At 43.5% G+C, this 21,267-nt stretch overlaps 1 protein-coding gene across 7 annotated transcripts in view; it reads left to right on the forward strand.

The window, feature by feature from the left end:
• The window catches only part of ABHD17B (abhydrolase domain containing 17B, depalmitoylase), a 49,911-nt gene extending 30,766 nt beyond the window's left edge, over positions 1-19,145 (forward strand). For all 7 annotated transcript variants that reach the window (XM_038769635.1, XM_038769636.1, XM_038769639.1 and 4 more), the window contains 2 exons: positions 13,169-13,348; positions 17,630-19,145. In XM_038769635.1, coding sequence (XP_038625563.1) covers positions 13,169-13,348; positions 17,630-17,849 — 400 coding nt within the window. In that variant the 3' untranslated portion in view covers positions 17,850-19,145. The remainder of the gene's footprint in view (positions 1-13,168; positions 13,349-17,629) is intronic.
• The last annotated feature ends 2,122 nt before the right edge of the window (positions 19,146-21,267 follow it).

The following is a 21,267-nucleotide window of genomic DNA, read 5'->3' on the forward strand; positions in this document are numbered from 1 at the left end:
ACCCCCTTACCCATCTGAAAGTGGATACAAACACCCAGAAAAGCCCCTGTTAACACCTGGAGAAGCCCTCTAAGGGCCAGGGCTGGGGAGGGGTCCAGCGAGCCAGGAGGAACAGAAGCAGAGAGTCATCAGGGAGCTGATGACTCAGTCATCTCTGGAAGACCCTGATGCAAGACTGAGAGCCCCTCCCCTCAAGACTCTGGCCCTGGAGGAAGGCCCAGGACTGTCCATCTCCAGAAGTGGAGAGTCAGGGTGTGAAAGCCGGGTGTTTGTAGTCTGTAAGGACTTAACAGGAAGCAACGAGGTGCCAACGCCAGGGGCTCATCAATACCCAGCAGACAAGAGAGACAGGCTGGGTGAAGATACAAGGTGCTAATGCAGGGAGACTGGATAATGGGGGAGTTTGTGTGTGCTTGGGGGCTTTTGTCCTGGAACTGCAAAAATGGGGGAATCTGCTAAACTGACTGCCCTTTTGAGAGGAGGCAGCCTGATTGGAGTGCTTATGGTTGAGGGGATTGGTGCTCGATCAATCAAGGCCTGCATTGCCCTTACCACGAGGCAAATAAACCTCACTGAACCCCGTCTGAAATAATTTGAAATTGGAGTGTCAGGGAGCACCGTGGGTCCAGAAGGCCTTTGAGCAACTGGCCAGGACCAGATAGAAAACTCAGTTGTTATTTGGAGGTGATGGTTACAGCATAAATCTCTTTCACGGTTTCATATGGCAAGCCTTATACACTTCCATTTTGTAACAGGATTTTTTTCACTTAGTCCATTTTACACCAGATCCTCCCTTGTCCTTCTAAAATTAGAGGTTGTGGGGTGGGTGGATGGAATGTCTTAAAATTGAAAGTTAGGTCTTTATGCTGGTGTCTTCAACAATCATATTCCACCAGCTAATTACACACCTGGGAGTTAATGGATCACCTCAAGTGCTGATGGAGGAGCTAAAGGAAGAAAGTAGTGATATCGTAACTCAATGCCTGTATCGTAATTGGAGAGCTGTCGCTTTTCAAGTTTATTTTAATACTATAATATTTCTTTAATGACCTGTGTTTGCCAGCTTGCCAGACAGAGAGAGGGAGAGCACTTTGCAGACCAGAGAAGCATTTCTGAAGCCACCTACCGCTATATATGTATTTGTCCTTCAGAGTCAAACACCACTGATGGTGTCTTGGTTCACCTATGAGTGCGTGTGTGTGGCTGAAAAAGCCAATGTGATACCCACAGTCCCGGCTACATTGGACACGCAAAAAGGTTGTCCCCGAGTGTGGTGGTGTGCTTCATCTTTGCTGTGTCTGGCGCTGTTTTCTCGTTTGCCTCCTCATCTCTTTCCATATGAAGATTTTGCTCAGAGAGCCACCCCCGTTCTTAACGGCAGCGTGCCACACGGGTCTGTCCTTGGCAGTTGACTCCCAGTTTTCAGCTGGGATGCGGCATTGTCTGAGGCTTTGTCTTATGTCCCTAAAACACTTCCTCTGCCTTCCTTACTTTGTTTCCCAATTTCTACTCTCCATCCAGCAGCTGTTTAGGTGTCCTGCTGTCGCTCATTCTCCTCGCATGCCCCACCCATCATAGCTGTGTTAAGGTGAGCAGATCTTTGAATCTAGGAGACTCACTACATTTCAGAACTTCGTTGTTCTTGCTCTTGTCTTGTCATTTGATATTGATTATGTACCACTGGTTCCACCCCAGAGCTTGCATTTGGGAACCATGACATCAGTCAGTGTGCCAGTCTGCTAGACTGCACGTGCCATACTTGGATTCCATATCTGTGCCAAATCCTAATGATTTTATTGGAAGGTTGTTTTTTGTTTTTGTTTTTTTGGTCTTGGATGTCTTTTGTCTCCTCTCTCCTGTTTTTCCAGACCACAGAGAGAATAAAGGATTGGGTTTGAGGGGAGGCTGGACAAAGATGAGACTGAAGATGTTAATTCTCTTAAGCAGAAAAGTGTAAGCGCGACCACTATCAGGAAAGTGAACATTTTCATTGGCATATTTGAGCTATGGTTTAATTGGCCTTAAAAGATAATAGCCCATTAAGAGTTTATACCCTTCAATGCTATCCTTTGATTTGACTTTAAATTTATAGAATTTTCAGAAAGGTACTCCAGATTTTAGTAATTTTCCGTGAGATGCTATGAGAATTGAAGGTACAGTTCTAGTTTTGCCACTAACTCATAAAGCCATTGTGCTTCCATTTTCTTTACCTGAAGATAGTTGACTAATTGTGCTGGAATGAAATGTCTCCTTTGGAGAAGATGCTACCGAGAGAAAAATTTTATCCATGTGGTTTTAGCTGAAAACAGCAAAGCAAAACTTTTCATCTCTTTCTTTCTGGGCACATTAAGATCACCTTTTGTTCTAGTCTGTTGGTTTCCCGTGCCTGGCGACATTTTTTATTTTACTTCTTATCACAATGCTTCCAAAACCTTTGCTTGCAAGGAGCCACCCCATTCCCGATTGTTTGGTTGCCACTGGGATCTCTCAGCAATTCACAGCTATGCCACCTTTTTCAAGGATTTGTATCATTTGACGTTTGAAGCATTTGCTTCTTCTTTCCTGCTTCTTTATAATCCTTCCCACTTCAGTGCTCCTAACAGCAATACTGAGGTATCCTCCATTCTTCTTCTGTCTCACCCAGTGAAGCTCTGTGTTGCGTTGTTTCAGTGCTGACTGCAAATTGGAAAGCTACAAAAAGCATAAACTGCAACAAATCAATACGAAAGAATAGAAAGAAATAGTACGATTAGGGACAGAATCTTAAAAAGCTAAAGTTGAAAAAGAAGCCTAGCAAGAGATATAAAAGGTTCTTTATGTGTTCTTTAGCTAGGCAAAACAGGAAGACCAAATAAAATGTATCCTCCGATAAAAAGTGTGGGGGTGCGGAGGGGAAGACGATAGTGGGTGATCTAAAAGGAGGATGCTCTTCCATTTTTTTTCATCACTTTTCACTTTTATCCTTTGAAAAATTTCCATCACTAGCTGTTCAGATGCAGAATTGTGTTTGCATTCCACTTGTGAGAGATTGAAAACCAAACTAGAATTGGATAAAGAAATCATTGAAGACTACCAAAAATAAACCGGATGTAGGCACATTTATAGAACCTGGTGACATCTGCCCACCATCAGTTCTCCAGACTCATAGCTAATGGTTTGGTGATTGCCCTAAGACATAAGTCCCTGAGATTTGTAAAAGGATAAATGGTTTGACCAATGGCCCCAGTAATTGCAGACAGTTTTGAATGGTGGTATCACCCCTGCCTCTCTGCTGTCTCCTTGGTCTCCAGCAGCTGTAGCCCCACCTCTCCCATTTTACTCAGCCCTGAGGGCCTGGGCAGTTATAATTATTTATTTATTTATTTATTAACTTTCATCATTACCTCCATCCATAAGAGCACAAGGAAAAAAAAACCTACAACAATGACTGATCATATAGAATGAGGTTGAGGAAGCATGGGGCAAGAACAGTTACAGTTGGACTCCAAGTGGGTGGGATGTACCCAGTGGCACCTCACAGGGATCAAGCATGTGGCCAGTAGTAGCAGTAGCATTTATCAAGTGCCCATGTGGTACTGTATTGGCGCTTGAGAAGTACAGAATACTCCCTGCCCCACCAGGGAGCTTCCACACTTAACAGGAGAGACAAACATAAAAATATTCACAACTAGAGTGGTCAGAGTAAATATTGAACAGACCTATATGTGTGAATGTATAAGGAAGTTCATACCTTGATAAAGTTGGCTGAGGGTGCTAGGAAATTAATCGGGGAAAGCTAGCTGGAGGAGGTGGGATTTTAGAAGAGCTTTGAAGGTAATGAGACCTGAGGTCTGACTGATGTGGGGAGGGGGAGAGGGAGAGACAGTTCCAAGCTGAGAGAAAAATGGAAGTAATGAAATAGAAGAGAGAGAGAGAGAGAGAGAGAGAGCGCGCAAAGTATAGCTAGAAGGTAAAGTTTTGGGTTATTTTTTTCCAGTGGCATGGACTGAGAGTTTGCTCTGTTTGGTATTGATCATACCCTCTGGACACTCCAGGGAAACTGGAGTAGATCCAGAGAACAGCACAGAAATGTGATGGGATGGGGAATAGGTTCGTGAAAGAAAAGTTGAAATTTTCAAAAATTCATGTCACTGACGTATTAGCATAGTTTAGTGTTATTAAAAGCTGTTGTGTATTCACAAATAGCCCTTTGAAACATTTCAGCATAAACAAGATTCCCCCATCAGAAGAATGAGCTAAATCTGTATCGTCCCTTAAAGAGTTCTTCCAGTCAGTCCTAAGAGGTCCGTGTTGAGTTTTTAGGCTAAACTAATAACCTTTCAAAGTGGCCTCTAGATGTGCACGTACAGGAAGTATGGCCTTATAAGGCGATGATAGAGACCTGTAGATTCGAAAGGTCCTCATCCTTCCCATATCCCCCATATTGTCCAGGCCTTTGCTGCCCTGTAGGTGTGAGAAGTGAGCTGCTTTAGTGTAAGCCATCAACTTGGCTCCAGTGTTCTTCAGGATTCTCTTACCATCCATCACTTCTGGTGGGGGATCCGGGGAAGGGAGAGAGGAAGGTAAGCCAGGGGACTGGACAGCAGAGAAGCAGCGTGGCTTAGTGGAAAGAGCACGGGCTTGGGAGTAGTCAGAGCACATGGGCTCTGATCCCGGCTCCGCTACTCATCCGCAGCGTGACCTTGGGCAAGTCACTTAACTTCTCTGTGACTCAGCTCATCTGTAAAATGGGGATTAAGACTGTGAGCCCCACATAGGACAACCTGATTACCTTGTATCTATCCTGCTTCTGCCACTTGTCAGCTCTTTGACTTTGGGCAAGTCACTTAACTTCTCTGGGCCTCAGTTCCCTCATCTGTAAAATGGGGATGAAGCCTGTGAGCCCTACGTGGGACACCCTGATTACCTTGTATTTACTCCAGTGCTTAGAACAGTGCTTTGCACATCAATCACCACCCCAGTGCTTAGAACAGTGCTTGGCACATAGCACTTAACAAATACCATTATTATTATTATTATCACTATTAGATGGGACTATGGCCCTAAAACCACATAGGCCAAAACAGGGCCCAAAGAACTCTATGTATGGACCAGATGCATTCCTCGAAAAGTAAAAAGTGTAGTTCCAAAATATCACTAAACTCTGGTTGCCAGTGATGCCTGAGTAAATGATGGACAAGCCTCAGTTCAGTCACCAAGACATTTTTGACCAAGAACCTACATAGAAGAATTGATTAATAGTGACAGTATGTTGCCCAGCACCACTCGCAGTCTCGCCCATCAATCAGTAGTATTTGTTGAGCATCTGCTGAGTACTAAGCACTTGGGAGAGTACAACTGAATGAGCATACCTGCTCTCCACCCGCCCAAAGATCTTATAATGTAGCACAGCAGGCACCAAAATAAGTTACAAGTAAGAGGAAACAATTGAGTATAGAAGATAGGTAAATAAGTGCTAGGGGAGAGTAAGTTGTGGTCTTGTTGGGGCAGTAGGTGAAACAGCTGATTGTATCAGATCATGGGACTTTTACCTGATCCAGTAACCTCACCCTGTATTTCTTGTGTGCTCCACACTTCGCTTTCTCCCGTGCGTTCATTTCCATCACATTTAAGACACTATCCTCCTCGACCTCTCAGCTGCCTTTGACACTGTGGACCACCCCCTTCTCCTCAACACGTTATCTGACCTTGGCTTCACAGACTCCGTCCTCTCCTGGTTCTCCTCTTATCTCTCCGGTCGTTCTTTCTCAGTCTCTTTTGCAGGCTCCTCCTCCCCCTCCCATCCTCTTACTGTGGGGGTTCCCCAAGGTTCAGTGCTTGGTCCCCTTCTGTTCTCAATATACACTCACTCCCTTGGTGACCTCATTCGCTCCCACGGCTTCAACTATCATCTCTACGCTGATGACACCCAGATTTACATCTCTGCCCCTGCTCTCTCCCCCTCCCTCCAGGCTCGCATCTCCTCCTGCCTTCAGGACATCTCCATCTGGATGTCCGCCCGCCACCTAAAGCTCAACATGTCAAAGACTGAGCTCCTTGTCTTCCCTCCCAAACCTTGTCCTCTCCCTGACTTTCCCATCTCTGTTGACGGCACTACCATCCTTCCCGTCTCACAAGCCCGCAACCTTGGTGTCATCCTCGACTCCGCTCTCTCATTCACCCCTCACATCCAAGCCGTCACCAAAACCTGCCGGTCTCAGCTCCGCAACATTGCCAAGATCCGCCCTTTCCTCTCCATCCAAACCGCTACCCTGCTAATTCAAGCTCTCATCCTATCCCGTCTGGACTACTGCACTAGCCTTCTCTCTGATCTCCCATCCTCGTGTCTCTCTCCACTTCAATCCATACTTCATGCTGCTGCCCCGGATTATCTTTGTCCAGAAACGCTCTGGACATATTACTCCCCTCCTCAAAAACCTCCAATGGCTACCGATCAATCTGCGCATCAGGCAGAAACTCCTCACCCTGGGCTTCAAGGCTGTCCATCACCTCGCCCCCTCCTACCTCACCTCCCTTCTCTCCTTCTACTGCCCAGCCCGCACCCTCCGCTCCTCCACCACTAATCTCCTCACTGTACCTCGCTCTCGCCTGTCCCGCCATCGACCCCCGGCCCACGTCATCCCCCGGGCCTGGAATGCCCTCCCTGTGCCCCTCCGCCAAGCTAGCTCTCTTCCTCCCTTCAAGGCCCTGCTGAGAGCTCACCTCCTCCAGGAGGCCTTCCCAGACTGAGCCCCTTCTTTCCTGTCCCCCTCGTCCCCCTCTCCATCCCCCCATCTTACCTCCTTCCCTTCCCCACAGCACCTGTATATATGTATATATGGTTGTACATATTTATTACTCTATTTATTTATTTATTTATTTATTTTACTTGTACATTTCTAGCCTACTTATTTTATTTTGTTGGTATGTTTGGTTCTGTTCTCTGTCTCCCCCTTTTAGACTGTGAGCCCACTGTTGGGCAGGGACTGTCTCTATGTGATGCCAATTTGTACTTCCCAAGCGCTTAGTACAGTGCTCTGCACATAGTAAGCGCTCAATAAATACGATTGATTGATTGATTGATTGATTTACAATATTGATGAACAGTAACCTAACCGTGATAGTGTCGTTTTAACCAATGACACTATCCACCATCCGCCCCTTTGGGAATAGACGTTGACTCCCTACAAAACCATAATCTTGCTTTGATTTTATAACTAGTTTGTCAGAGTTTGCATCAGTTCGATCAGTTTGCATCTGGCTTCATAACTAGCCCTTATTCATCCATGTGGTCTTTGAGATACACCTGGCTCTCCGCACTCTGTAGAAAGGGTTTTACGGCAGTCATCCTTTCCCCTCACTTCTGAGCTCTGTTCTGTAATTTTAAGCCGTTAATTTTGTTTCAGTCGTATTCCCAGTATTTGCCCATTTTCATAATCTGGGCCAGGTCCTAGCATCTGCAATCCAAGCGTGAGGATGTCTCACCTCCCTCTCCTCTCCTTCCCCAGCATTCGCCTAATCTCAAACTGGATGCTTGGGCCTAAATTAATGACCTCTGCATTCTCAGAAGTTGGTTCTGGTACTTGAGTTGTGACAAAATGAGCTCAATTGGCTATGACCGAATTGAAGCCCTCTCTTCCTTCGGGTCTCAATCCTGGAGCCAGTTTTCGCACCAACACAGCAGTTTCACAAGCAGTTCCCATGCATGACCTCCAGTCTTCCCCCACCATCTCAAACAGTTGCTCAAACCACCCTTGTGTTCTGAAAGTCTCCATCATCATCACCATTCAGGCAATGTTCCCGATAACTTCTCTGTGGTCTTCCAGTGACGTTTTGTTGTGTTCCTCTTCCTGATGTCTTCATATCACAGTTTGGATCCCTGAAGGTAGGCTCAGTGGTAGCAGTGACCTCTCCACGGGGCCTGTCTGGGCTGATTGTGGAGTCAGGCTCCTCTCATGACTAGGAGGGCACAATTGTAACAGCAAAACGGTTGGACTAATAAGTATACAGCTACATAGAGCATGCAGGCACACTTGTTAAGTGAGGTGGTAGTTTTTTCTAATATTCTTTCATTAAATCATATTTATTGAGCACTTACTGTGTGCAGAGCACTGTACTAAGTGCTTACAGAAGCAGTAACCAAGTTCAGGAAAACACACCACATAAAAAAGACCTCTGTCCTTTATGAATAGGAACATGCATTTCTTTAGACATAAATAATGCAAATATGAGTTCAGTTCATTTGAAATCTCATGTTCACTTTGGCCAGTGGTAAACATGACTTCCTTCTTTTCTTATTTTTCCTTGACTATGCCCAGAGGTAGATAGAATCCCAAGCCCTCCATATTCAGCAGGTACCACCCTCAGTAAAGTTAAGATGCCTGGATCAAATAGATCCTCATCACTTTAGAAAATTTCGGTTATGCACACAAGTAAGCGCTTGATAAATATGATTGATGTTTTGGACTTTGTAGAGGGAAATGTAAACTCTTTCATTGAACTCATTACCACAAATAATAATAATAATAATAATGGTATTAAGCACTTTCTATGTGCCAGGCACTGTTCTAAGCACTGATTTATTCCTTTCTTATTGTCAATTGATGCATCTAATTATAAGGCATTTAAGGTGTAACTACACAACTGAGAAGCAGTGTGGCTTAGTGGAAAAAGCCCAGGCTTGGGCATCAGAGGGCATAGGTTCTAATTCTGACTCTGCCACTTGTCTGCTGTGTGACCTTGGACATGCCACTTAACTTCTCTGTGCCTCAGTTACCTCATCTGTAAAATGGGGATGAAAAATGTGAGCCCTGCGTGGGACAACCTGATTTCGTTGTATCTACCGTAGTGCTTAGAACAATGCTTGGCGTGTAATAAGCGCTTAGCAAATACCATAATTATTATTATCTCTCCTTCATCCACCAACACATATTCAACTGCATAGTCCCTGATTACATCAGGGTTAGGCCTTCATAGAAAATGAAATATCCCATTAAACCATTTTTTGTTGAAGAGCCAAAAGAACAGATCAAATTCTAAAATTCCTCAGCTAAGATTCTGAAGAAAACAAAAGATTAACCCAATTTCCAGTCCTGTCCCTGCCTTACCTCACTGAGCATCTCCTGTTTGCACAGACTCCAGATTGAGAAGCAGCATGGCATAGTGGATAGAGCACAGGCCTGGGTTCTAATTCCAGCTCTACCACTTGTATGCTGTGTGACCTTGGGCAAGTCATTTCACTTTCCTGTGCCTCAGTTACCCCATCTGTAAAAATGGGGATTAAGACTGTGAGCCTTATATGGGATAGGGACTGTGTGCATCCTAATTACCTTGTATCTACCCAGTGCTTATTATAGTGCCTGGTACACAGTAAGTGCTTAACAAGTAGCATTAAAAAAAATCCATAGCAATATTCCAGTATGTGCATTCCCAAGTACCCTTGGGCTCCAGGTAAATGCTTTAAATTATTTAAGAGCCACATGTCCCCAAATAACAACCCTACTGAAAGTTGGATAACAGGTTATAAACACCAAAAGACGATAGGTCAAATAACACAGTGACTCTTTTTCAAGCCCATTGGAAGTTGAGCATTTCGTGCCAATCTTCTAAGCACTTTTAAAGATGAGTCCAGGGGTCCATTCATAACTTCAGCAACTTTTCTTGATTATCCCCATTTTAACTGACATTCCTTAACCCCATGGCTTACCTTTTCAGAAGACCTGGTATCTGATTACAGCATGGACTGTCTGCCATAGACAAGTGCTGATTCTCTGGAAAGATGGCTGGTTTGTGCCTGCAGTTTAGTTAACTAATCAGTCCATGTTTTTCTCAGTTTCCCTCCTACAACAGGTCCAGATCAATTTGAGGGCCCCTCTACCCCTGTTCAAGAAGGCCTGACAATCTTTTCCACAGTTTGAGTGGCGTGTCTTAGAGCTGTATCTCCCCCCACTGTCAGATGGGCCCTTCATTATTACCTCCTCCTCTTCTTCTTTTTTTTTCCTCAACTACTCACTGTACTTCCAGTTCCAAGGCTCCCTTATCTACCTCCTACTTATGTTGTTCTGGCTCCTGTGTTATCACAGAGCTCATTGTTATAGAGGCCTGAACCAGAATCCTCTGCTGCCGTATTGTACACTCCCAAAAACTCAATTACAGTGCTCTGCATACACCACTGATTGATTGATTGTTCCACTGCATCCTTTGTTAAGGCTAGAATGTGACCCTGTTGGGCTGTCGTCTATTTGTAGAGGTTTGTATTCCTCCCACCCATGCTTGCCAGCAACCTCTTTGACCTAGCCCCATTTATCCTTTTCCTTTGGGTCCCAAATTTCCTTGCCCAAGGCCCAGAAGGTCAACTAACCACCTACTTAAGGGGACTGCCACAGCCCCCCCGACATGCCTTAAGGCACCCCTGAACAAATTTTAATGTTCTTCATTTCTAAATACCTGTCCAAGAAGCACCATCCTCCATGATCAGGTGAAGAAAGAAGCCCTGCTGGTAGTGCAAGTGATGTTACTTGTCCCAGGGCGGATAATGTGTAATCTCAGCTGGTCCCGCTGAGTCTTCGGATCAACAGTCTGCACAATACCCAGAGGATGTAGCGGCACCTCCCTGGTCCACGGCACCAGGCTCTCTCTCCAAACTGTTCAATGCACATAGGTTTTGATTTCCCCTTCTCGTCATTGTCTCTCCACCCGTATTCCTCTTAGTCCCATCCTGGTATCATCCCTTCAGTTGATGTCCCCTAGCTGGATGCAGCCAACATCCCAGATTTCCCTCGTTCCTGAACTGGAGTTTCATCCGCTTCTCGTGCCTGCTCTTCTGCGGCTCTTGTCTTTGCTCAGAACTGTGAGTTAAAACCTCCTAGTTTCTGTTCCCATGATGTACCAGGTTGCCCATGGGGATGTGCTGTGATTGGTGATGGGGCAGATGGTCCTCCATCGTTTGGTTTCGGGGAGGTGTTCCCTTGGGCTCTCCCAAATAACTGTCAGCAGAGCACTAAAGCTGTTTGCCAGAAGAGAGTCTGTCTCCCCTTTGGGGAGAGTTTATTTGCAAGCCTAATCAAGCAACACACACAAAATTGAATTCCTCTGTAGGGGAATGTTGTTGAGGGCACTAGAACCAGGAGGAGGAGCAGAGTTGAAACTTCTGTCCCTCTCAGCCATTCATCGCTCCTCCCCCCCCCCCCCCCCCCCCCCCCCCCCCACACACACACATCAGGTCTTTTTCCTTTAAGGGAAAGGTACAATGGAGCTTTCTCATTCAAAACTTTGTCTTCTCATATGTGGCAGCAAAACTGCTGCAAGATTTAAAAACAAGTCTGCGGTATGTGTACTGAATTTGTTCCCTGATTTATTCATTACATTGGAATTTTCATATAATGATTTGCTGTCTTTTCCACCTGGACTGAAACGGAAACAATGTCAAAGCTATTCTAGGCTAGGCTAACTCAAATTAGGATTAAGAATCCCGATTTCCAGTGACCAGTTTAACAGTTAATGATTGCCATGTGCTGACTTCATAGTTGGAAAGCACCATAATTTGGAGGAGGGGAGGGGGGAAGAATACTAAACTCAAATTAAACTCATTCCTAATGGGCAGTAGAGGTGTGAATGAGAAATGGTTCAGGGTAACATTACCTACTCTTGGGGATGGAGCCTATATACGACGATAGCAAAGATTAGGATGATTCAGCTTGGATAGATGAGAAGCAATGGGGCCTAATGGAAAGCACAGGGCCGAGAGTCAGGAGACCTGAGTTCTAATCCTGTCTCTGCCATTTGCCTGCAGTACGCCTCAGTTTCATCATTTGTAAAATGGGGATTCAATGTCCGTCCACCCTGTCTCTTAGACTGAGCGCCCCGTGTGGGACAGGGACCGTCCTATCTGATTAACTTGTACCTACCCCAGTGCTTAGAACAGTACTTGACACAGAGTAAGTGCTTAACAAATGCCAAAGTAATAATAATAGTAGTAATACTAATAATGAAGGCTGAGAAGTGATTGCTATTTATGAAAAATCTTTAACACAATAGAAAGGAGAAGCATAGAATTGTCGTTTGACCAAATCCTACGAGAACTGGAGAACACCAATTGAAGCTTGAAGATGGTAGGTTTGAAGCCTAAGTAAACAGTTCTTTACACAGCGGTGGGAGGCACATATCAAATTTATTGCTGCAGGAAATCATGAAGGCAGAAAATATTGACAGGTTCAAGAAGGGCTGAGTTAAGTGCATGCCTGGGAGGTCTATAAATGAGTCGCTAGAAGGGGGAAACGAGAAAGGCCCAAGCGCTTAGATTCAGGGATATTAGTGGGAGAGATTTCTAATCAGCACGCTATTCTTTCATGCATCCTTTGGTGCCACTGTCGAGGCTATGCTGGGATGGCTGGAACATTGATCCACCCTAATATTGCAATTCTTATGTGTTATGTGAATTTCATTGAAATAGGGTCATCAGCATATTAAGCTGCTGTTCGAAGTACATAGAAGCTGTTATTTCTTTTCCTGGGGGCTAAAAAAGGAACCAGTTCTACCCAGACATGTTAAGATCAGGATTGGTCTGGTTAGGGCTTCCTAACTGGAGTGATATAATGGTAGTCTTCACTCCTTAAAGGACGTGGGATAGAGGTGAACAGTTCTGACTTCCCTGAGAACTTCAGGAACAGATTGGGATCCCTAGCTGGGGAGCACTGGGTTGGTTACTCTAGTTCCAACCCAATCCCCAGGGTGTCCAGCAAAACAAGACCAGCCTCAGAAATGAGGAGTGAAATGGTGGACTGTTGATTCATTGTTTCCTGTCCATTGTGAGGCTTCCTTTTTTCTCATGGAGTAGAGGTTTTTGGTTCAATTTTAAAATAGAAATTCAACCCCTTTGAAAATATTGTGATCCAATTTATTAGTAAACCCAGGTAGACATGATAGTGGATTCCTTTTTGTACCATTGTTGGGTGGCATATAAACTAGCTGAACATGTTTTAAGAAACAAAACAAAAAGTTGGGGTTTTGTTTTAAAAGTCAGATATCAAAGAGTTGAAAAAAGGTGGGTCAAGCATAAGTAATTTTGTTCTCTTTGATACTTTTGAAAGTTCATTCCACTCATTAAGCTCGAGTCTTTGGAAAAAGCTGAAATTTCCACACTAGCCCCTAATCTGTCGATTTATCTTTTAACATTTCTGAATTTTCTTAGGTACGGTATCCGCCCTGAAAACGTGATTATATATGGCCAAAGTATAGGAACGGTGCCATCTGTGGACCTTGCTGCTCGGTACGAGAGTGCTGCCGTCATTCTTCATTCTCCTCTGACCTCAGGAATGAGGGTAGCCTTTCCTGATACTAAAAAGACCTATTGCTTTGATGCATTCCCAAAGTAAGTGCTCCTTTGAACATCTGGCTACTCCGATCACCATGGTTATTCACTCTATTGAATTGAAAAGTTGTATAAACTGAGGAAAAAGTTGAATCTATATTTCAAGTGCGGTACAGTCAAAATATGAGATTTGGAATAACAGATTGGGTAGGGGGACAGATTGAATTTCTCCCTGTCTTTAAGAGGTGGGGATTCTTTCCCCATTGTCCCTCTGGCTAATCGGGGAAACAGTCAGAATCCACCTGTGGGAGAAAGTAGTAAGGGGAGAACAGAGTAGTAAATACCAACTATGTAAGTTGTAACAGTAAGTACTCAATAAATACTGTTGATTGATAAAACATTCTGGGTTGAGGGGATTAGGGAGCACAGTGGCAAAAAAAAGTGGAGGAGAGCCATAGGATAGCTATTGCTTTCTTTCACCATCCAAGCTATCCTGGGACTTCATTAAATGCTAAAATGTAAGCTGGCCCTGTACTGTGTGATGCTCACATTCATATTAACAAATTGTGGTTTAGGTTAAGTGCTTTCTCTATGCACCAAGCACTGTACTAAGCACTAGGGTAGATTCAAGATAATCAAGTAGGATATAGTCCCTGACCCACACATGGGGTCACAGTTTAAGGGCGAAGGAGAAGGTTAGACACTTAGAGAATGGGAAAGAAAATCCTTAAGTCTCCTTCATGTAGAAAGCAAGTCCATAAAAGGGGGGAAATATTTTCATCCAATAGTAATTATCCTTATCTTATTATGGTATTTGTTAAGTGCTTTCTGGGTGCCAAGCCCTGTTCTAAGCACTGGGGTAGATGTAAATTAATTAGGTCAGAGACAGTCGCCATCCCACATGGGGCTCACAGTCTAAGTAAACTACCCGTCATCTTTTTCCTCTGTAAGAACTTTTTCATTCATAGGCCATGTTTTACCATTTCGTATCTTATTATAATGCCCTGCATTTGCACAGCATTTTTCTTCCTGAAAATTTAAGGCACGTCAAACACTTCACTTGCTTCAAGATAACTTTGTAAGGAGGTGGTCTATTAAGCAGGTGTATACTTTTCCAAATAAAAAAGTGCTGGCAGCTGGTAAGTAAATTTCTTTATTGTTGGTATCAAATGCAGTCAGAGACCCACGATTACATTAAAATAGAAAAATATTCCTGGCAGTGGGTCACACTGGGTTCTGGGTTGGCCGAGATTGCTCTGAAAACAAGGGTTGATGTCTTTTCTTGTTGACAATCACTCCTTAGAAGCAAGCCTGCATGATGGTCAGGGATTAGAACAAACAAGAGGCTTGTCTGAAACTTCCAGTATGGTGCCTGCCTTCCAAACACAAAGGCTTTGTTTCGTTGCTTGCGGTCAGCAAAAGGTTCCTCAGAATGAGGATTGAAGCCCCCATTAGCCGATAGCTGGATCAAACTTCCTTCCAGGGCTGTTCCTGTTTCAGCCACCCTGCAAGTACCATAATTACTGCCTCCAGGTGAAAGCACATTGTCCTTCAAAGGCGAGTTTTTTCATTCCGGGAAATAGAAACTTTTGCATTGAAATGCGTATTTTGATAGCCTCAGTTTTCTGAGTTTGTTCAACAGCAGCACCACTATACCTGTCCCAGAAGCCCCGTAACTTTGGTGTCCTCAACACTTCACTGTCTTGCAGCTCTCAAAATTTGATCAACTAACTGCAAAAGCTTGCCAAATATTCCTCTGCATCTTTTCCTAGCCCCTCCCCTTTCTCCCCATCCAAAAAGTTACCACCCTGGTCCAGTCTCTTGTAAAATCACAGACTGTTTGTATCAGCCCCCCTCACTGGCTTCTCATGTCTCCAGTCTTTCCCTTCCCCCACCCCGTCACCGCCCCCTCCACACACTGCAGTCTATAAAGCACATGACAAAACAGATCCTTTTCCTACAGCACTATGACACACATCTCACTACTCCTCCAAAAGCTCCGCTGGCTACCATCTCACCCACATCAAGCTGAAACTCCTTACCACCGACTTGCAGGCCATCCACCAATTTTTTTCCATCTCACATATCGGCTCTCTTTACCCAGGACTCCACAGGCTATAGTCTTGGTGCTTCTCCAGCTCCCCTTCTGACCGTACCTCACTCTCGGACTCCTGTTACCAACCCCTCATTCACACTGTCCCCCCTGGTCTGGAACTCCCTCTCCCAAATCCACCACACCACAGCTCTCCCAATCTTCAAACCCTTCTTAAAAGCCCACTTCCTCCAGGAAGCCTTCCTGATTTTTTAAAAATGGTATTTGTTCAGTGCTTCCTATGTATCAAGCACTGTTCTAAGCCCTGGGGTAGAGACAAGTTAATCAGGCCAGATACAGGCCTGGCCCACATGGGGCTCACAGTCAAGTTGGAGGGAGAATGGGTATTGAATCCTCATTTTATAGTTGGGGAAACTGAGGCACGGAGGAGGTGAGTGACTTGCCCAAGGTCACGCAGCAAGCAAGTGGTGGAGCCGGGCTTAGAACCCGGGTCCTCTAGCTCCCAGGCCCATACTTTATCCGTTGCTTTTCGCTGCCTCCCCTCTGTTTCCCGATTAATTCAGAACACCCGTGCTACCTCAACCCAACTCTCACACTTAGTGTTTGTATTTTATTTGTGAAGTTAGCACTTACATACCTGTATACTTTTATTTGAATATTCAGTTATTTAATCCTGATATATTTGTACTGCTTGCTGCTGCTTCCCCATTCTTTATTGTAAATTTGAGGGCAGGAAACATGCTTCTTGCTTCGATTGTACTCTCCTAAGCGTAGTGCTTCACACACAGTAGGTGCTCAGTAAATACCACTGATCAATCCTACAACATGAGGATGCCTTCTTGGCAAATGCTGCATTAGAGGAAAATCACCACATTGTGTCACCACGATGTGCTGAATCCAAACATCCTTGTCTTTGCTGGGCAAACATTCCTCAATTCCTTGACAACTTTGTAGTGGAAGCATACATTCATGGCAGTGGTGACCATTTATTTTAAAAATACCCTACTGTAGAATGATTCCTTGATGGGTTTCAAACATTCATTTATTTGTATTTACCGAAGTCAAAGGAAACAACTCAATACCCAGACTTTCCCCAGCCATTGAGTTTGATTCTTGCAACGATCTTTCCATACATTTTCATTTTGGGATCAGTGATGGTATATACAAAGTGCTTACTGTGTACAGACCACTCGACTAAGGGCTGGGAAAGAATGCATGGGTGTAAGTAGGACACAGTCCCTGCCTACCCCCCAACAACCCAAGGGGCTTACATCCGAGGAACATGAGGGAGACTGGCAACAGGCAAATAGGAGAGATGAAACAGTAAAATATGAAAGCGACATGAAAGGCAAGGACTATGCACAAAGTAAAAGCAAAAAGCCATAGGGTACCGTGAAGCAGTGTGGCTCATTGGAAAGAGCACGGGCTTTGGAGTCAGAGGTCGTGAATTCAAATGCTTACTCTGCCGTTTGTCAGCTGTGTGACTTTGTGCAAGTCACTTCTTCTCTGTGCCTGTTACCTCATCTGTAAAATGGGGATTCAGACTGTGAGTCCCCCGTGAGACAACCTGATCACCTTGTAACCTCCCCAGCGCTTAGAACAGTGCTCTGCACATAGTAAGTGCTTAATAAATGCCATCATTATTATTTTTATTACCGTGGCTAGTTTTTTTCATGCCTCCTCAGACTGCCCTAATTAGCCCTAGTGATTTTTAACCCTCCGCGTGCAAATATCACTCTGCGTAGAGAGATTCTTTTGAATTAGCTGTGGACTAATAATCTTTAGCAAATCAATCAATGGTATTTATTGAGTGCCTCCTCCCTGCAGCACTGTACTAAGCCCTTGGGAGAGTACCATACAGTGGAGTTGGTCAACATACTCCGTTCCTGCAACAAGCTCACAGTCTATAGGACAAATGGTACAAAATCTCAGGCTTCGTCCCCCGTGACTTTAAAGGAATAATATGGGCAATAGAAGTAAAACTTTAGCATCTAGCACAGCATTCTGTACCTAGTAGCTGCCCAGGAAATGCTGCAGGCTGATTTTTCAAGCGCACTGCCATGTCCTGTCTTCCACAACAGCTTTTCCTTCTTCAAAAATCTGTTCAATTCCCTTGTCTTGTTCGATCTAAAATTCACAATTATTTCCAAACCACTAGGAAGAGAAAATCTGAGTCATAACTGAAATTGACACTTGAGAAGATGGTAAGAAAATCTGCCCAATATTCCTCACCTTTCTTATTGAAAATTTTTTTTGGTTTTTCTGTGTTTTTTTTTCCCTCCCTATAGCATTGACAAAATCTCCAAGATAACATCCCCAGTGTTGATAATCCACGGGACTGAAGATGAAGTTATTGACTTTTCGCATGGCCTAGCACTGTTTGAGCGCTGCCAAAGACCTGTTGAACCTTTGTGGGTTGAAGGAGCCGGCCACAATGATGTGGAGCTTTATGGACAGTACCTTGAAAGATTGAAACAGTTTGTGTCTCAGGAATTGGTCAATTTGTAAATTGCTTTGTACATTTTACATACTGTTTCCTTCACCGCCGAACTGCACACCTTGGTAAATAGCATAAAGCCCAAAGGTTTTGTTTGCAAATCATGTCAGTTGCCTTCATAAATGTACAGGTAATGATTTGTTAACAGAATTAATGAAGGTTTTACTAAAAACTGGAAAATTAGAGTAACATGCAGTCAAGCTCAGTAATTTATATATTTTGTGTTAAATTCTCTTTTTTTTTAATTAGAAAAACATTAGGAGTACTGTATGAAATCTTTGTGAAATCAAATGCTGTAAAAGTGTTGCCAAATGCTTTACCATATCAGAAACAAGTTTATAAATATTTTTAAAGCATCTCAATGTATTAAGCCTATTGCAAAGATGTAATAGCCTTCTGAATAACCGTACCTCTAAAACAAAGTGCAAATAGACAAAATACAACAAATTGTAATAAAGATGAGAACGCGCACGTTCTCTGGAGTTGACCCAGACTCTGTTGTACAGGGGTAGAGGTCATTAGCATTTTGGGGGTTTTGTTTTGTAAATATATTTGATCTTCTATGTCCTCTGGTTACCTTTTTTAAATTTTCTCCTCCCTGTCCCATTTTATTTTAATAACAATGTGAGAATCTTAATTTCCAGCCCCACACTTACCTACTGGCTTCTCTGTCAAACAGGAAGTCAGAGAGCAATGAATTGTAACAGTTTTGATGGAGAAGCTCGGTACTTTGAGGCAACTAACCTCTTACATTTTCATATTAGTTATTTTGAAGATGTCTGGAGCTCAAAGAATCGTTTTTACATTTTAAACTTCGGCTGTTTATGTAGAAATGCAGTACTCTGATAGTGTAGAAATCTGAAAGTCCATTTGGTTTTATTCAGAATCATGTGTGTACTTGAAGCTGTGTCCGTTCATCTTTTTTTTAAAAAAAAGTCTAGAACCTATTGTTTTTGATTGTTGTCTGAAGATTTTACTAATTTACTCCTACGTAGGGGAAACGAGAAACGTAACAGTTTTCTATTAACTAATGTAGTAAAAAAAAAAGACAAACTTTATAAGTTGCCTTTCCTTGGACGAATCTTGCCTGAATAAAACAATGAAAAACAAGTACAAGTAAAATTAATGGAACATAGTCTAATTTGTTAATGAATATTGAAACAATGCACACTGTGGATCGATTTTAAGGCCTTATGTAGTTTTAATTGTTCTGCTTGTTCTGTGGTTATGTCTGACTATTGTATATGATTCCTTTTAAATGTATATCAAGTATTGTGAATGCTTTGCTTCAGATGTCAACAGTAAAAATCAAGTATTCCATCTATTTTGGGTTATCTGTACTTTTCTGCCTCCTCTCAAGAAGAGAATGGAGGTGAGGGATCTTTGAGGTTTACAGGACATAGATTTTTAGAGAACCTTATACTATACTGAACCTGACTCCATGAAGGTTAGCATGTAAGCTTTCCCTTGAGTCTGTGAGTCTGCTCCTCTATGGTATGATAGTCCCCTTCTCTTTGGGATCCGGTTTGAAATAAAAGATCTGAGTTTTTATTTGGTTTCTGAGGGTGGTGTGGAGGTAATTCCATGCCAAATTGTGTTTGGTTATCAATCAGTCAGTGATATTTATTGAGAACTTGCTGTGGATCATTATTCTACTAAAATATTTAGTCCATGTTTCCCCACTCCTCAGGAACCTCCAGTGGTTGCCTGTCCAGCTCTGCATCAAACAGAAACTAGTCACCATTGGTTTTAAAGCAGTCAATCCCCTTGCCCCCGCTTACCTCACCTTGCTACTCTCCTACTACAGCCCAGCCCGCACACTTCGCTCCTCTAATGTCAACCTGCTCACCATACCTCAATCTCATCTATCTCGCCGCTATCCTCTCACCCGAGTCTTACCTCTGGCCTGGAACATCCTCCCTCCTCATATCCAACAGACAATGACTCTCCCCCACTTCAAAGCTTTATTGAAGGCACATCTCCTCCAAAAGGCCTTCCCTGACTAAACCCTTTTCTCCTTTTCTTCCCCTCCCTTCTGTGTCACCCTGACTTGCTCCCTTTATTCATCCCCACTCCCAGCGCCACAGCACTTATGCACATATCTGTAATTTATTTATATTAATGTCTATCTCCCCCTCTAGGCTGTAAGCTCGTTGTGGGCAGGGAATGTGTCTGTTATATTGTACTCTCCCAAGCGCTTAGTACAGTTCTTTGCACATAGTAAGTGCTCAATAAATACGATCAATTGATGTGCAGAGCATTGCACTAAGCACTTGGGATAGTACAGTACAGCAAAATTAGCAGACACGTTCCCTGCCTGTAATGAGCGTACAGTCTAGAGGACTGTTAGAGGATTTTATTCAATTACCGTTTTTTTTTTATTATCCGAGCTAGCTACAGGTCAAATGACTATGTCTGGACTGTTCTGTGGTTCTGTTGTACTCTCCCAAGTGCTTAGTACAGTACATTGCACCCAGTGGGTGCTCAATAAATACCATTGCCACTCCTGGTCAAGTTGGGCAACTGATCTTCACATATCTTGGTTTAGTGGAAAGAGCACAGGCTTGGGAGTCAGAAGATGTGGGTTCTAATCCTGCCTCTGCAACTTGTCTGCTGTGTGACTTTGGGCAAGCCACCTAACTTCTCTGTGCCTCAGTTACCTCATCTGTAAATCATAATGGTGGTATGTGTTAAGCACTTACTATGTGCCAAGTCCTGTTCTAAGAACTGGGGCAAATACAAGGTTATCAGGTTGTCCCACGTGGGGCTCACAGTCTTAATCCCCGTTTTACAGATGAGATAACTGAGGCACAGAGAAGTGAAGTGACTTGCTGAAAGTCACACAGCTGACAAGTGGCAGAGCCGGGATTAGAACCCACGACCTCTGACTCCCAAGCCTGTGCTCTCTCCACTAAGCCATGCTGTTTCTCTAGGAATTGACTGTGAGCCCACTGTTGGGTAGGGACTGTCTCTATATGTTGCCAACTTGTAATTCCCAAGCGCTTAGTACAGTGCTCTGCACACAGTAAGCGCTCAATAAATACGATTGATGATGATGATGATTATATCTACCCCAGCACTTAGAACAGTGCTTGGCATGTAGTAAGCGCTTAACAAATACCATACTTATTATTATTATCTGATCTTCTACTAAACACATTTCTCCTTATGAATACTTTACTTGCAAAGTATGTTTGTGGTAAATATGCTGTTTTTTAATTGAAGCAGTCACTGTTCATTCTTGTGATGGTAGGATACAAACAAAAGTAGGTAATTCTGGCCACCATTGGGCCCATTCCAAATGCAGTGCAAAATCTAAATAGATTTCTGAACTGAAAAATATACATTTTTCATGATGACTGTTAACATATCAAGGAATTGTTTATATACTGTATTTGGAGTATAGCTACTGCTAGACTCAAATTTTTG

Source organism: Tachyglossus aculeatus, chromosome X4 (genome assembly GCF_015852505.1).
Source record: "Tachyglossus aculeatus isolate mTacAcu1 chromosome X4, mTacAcu1.pri, whole genome shotgun sequence".
Classification (NCBI taxonomy): domain Eukaryota; kingdom Metazoa; phylum Chordata; class Mammalia; order Monotremata; family Tachyglossidae; genus Tachyglossus; species Tachyglossus aculeatus.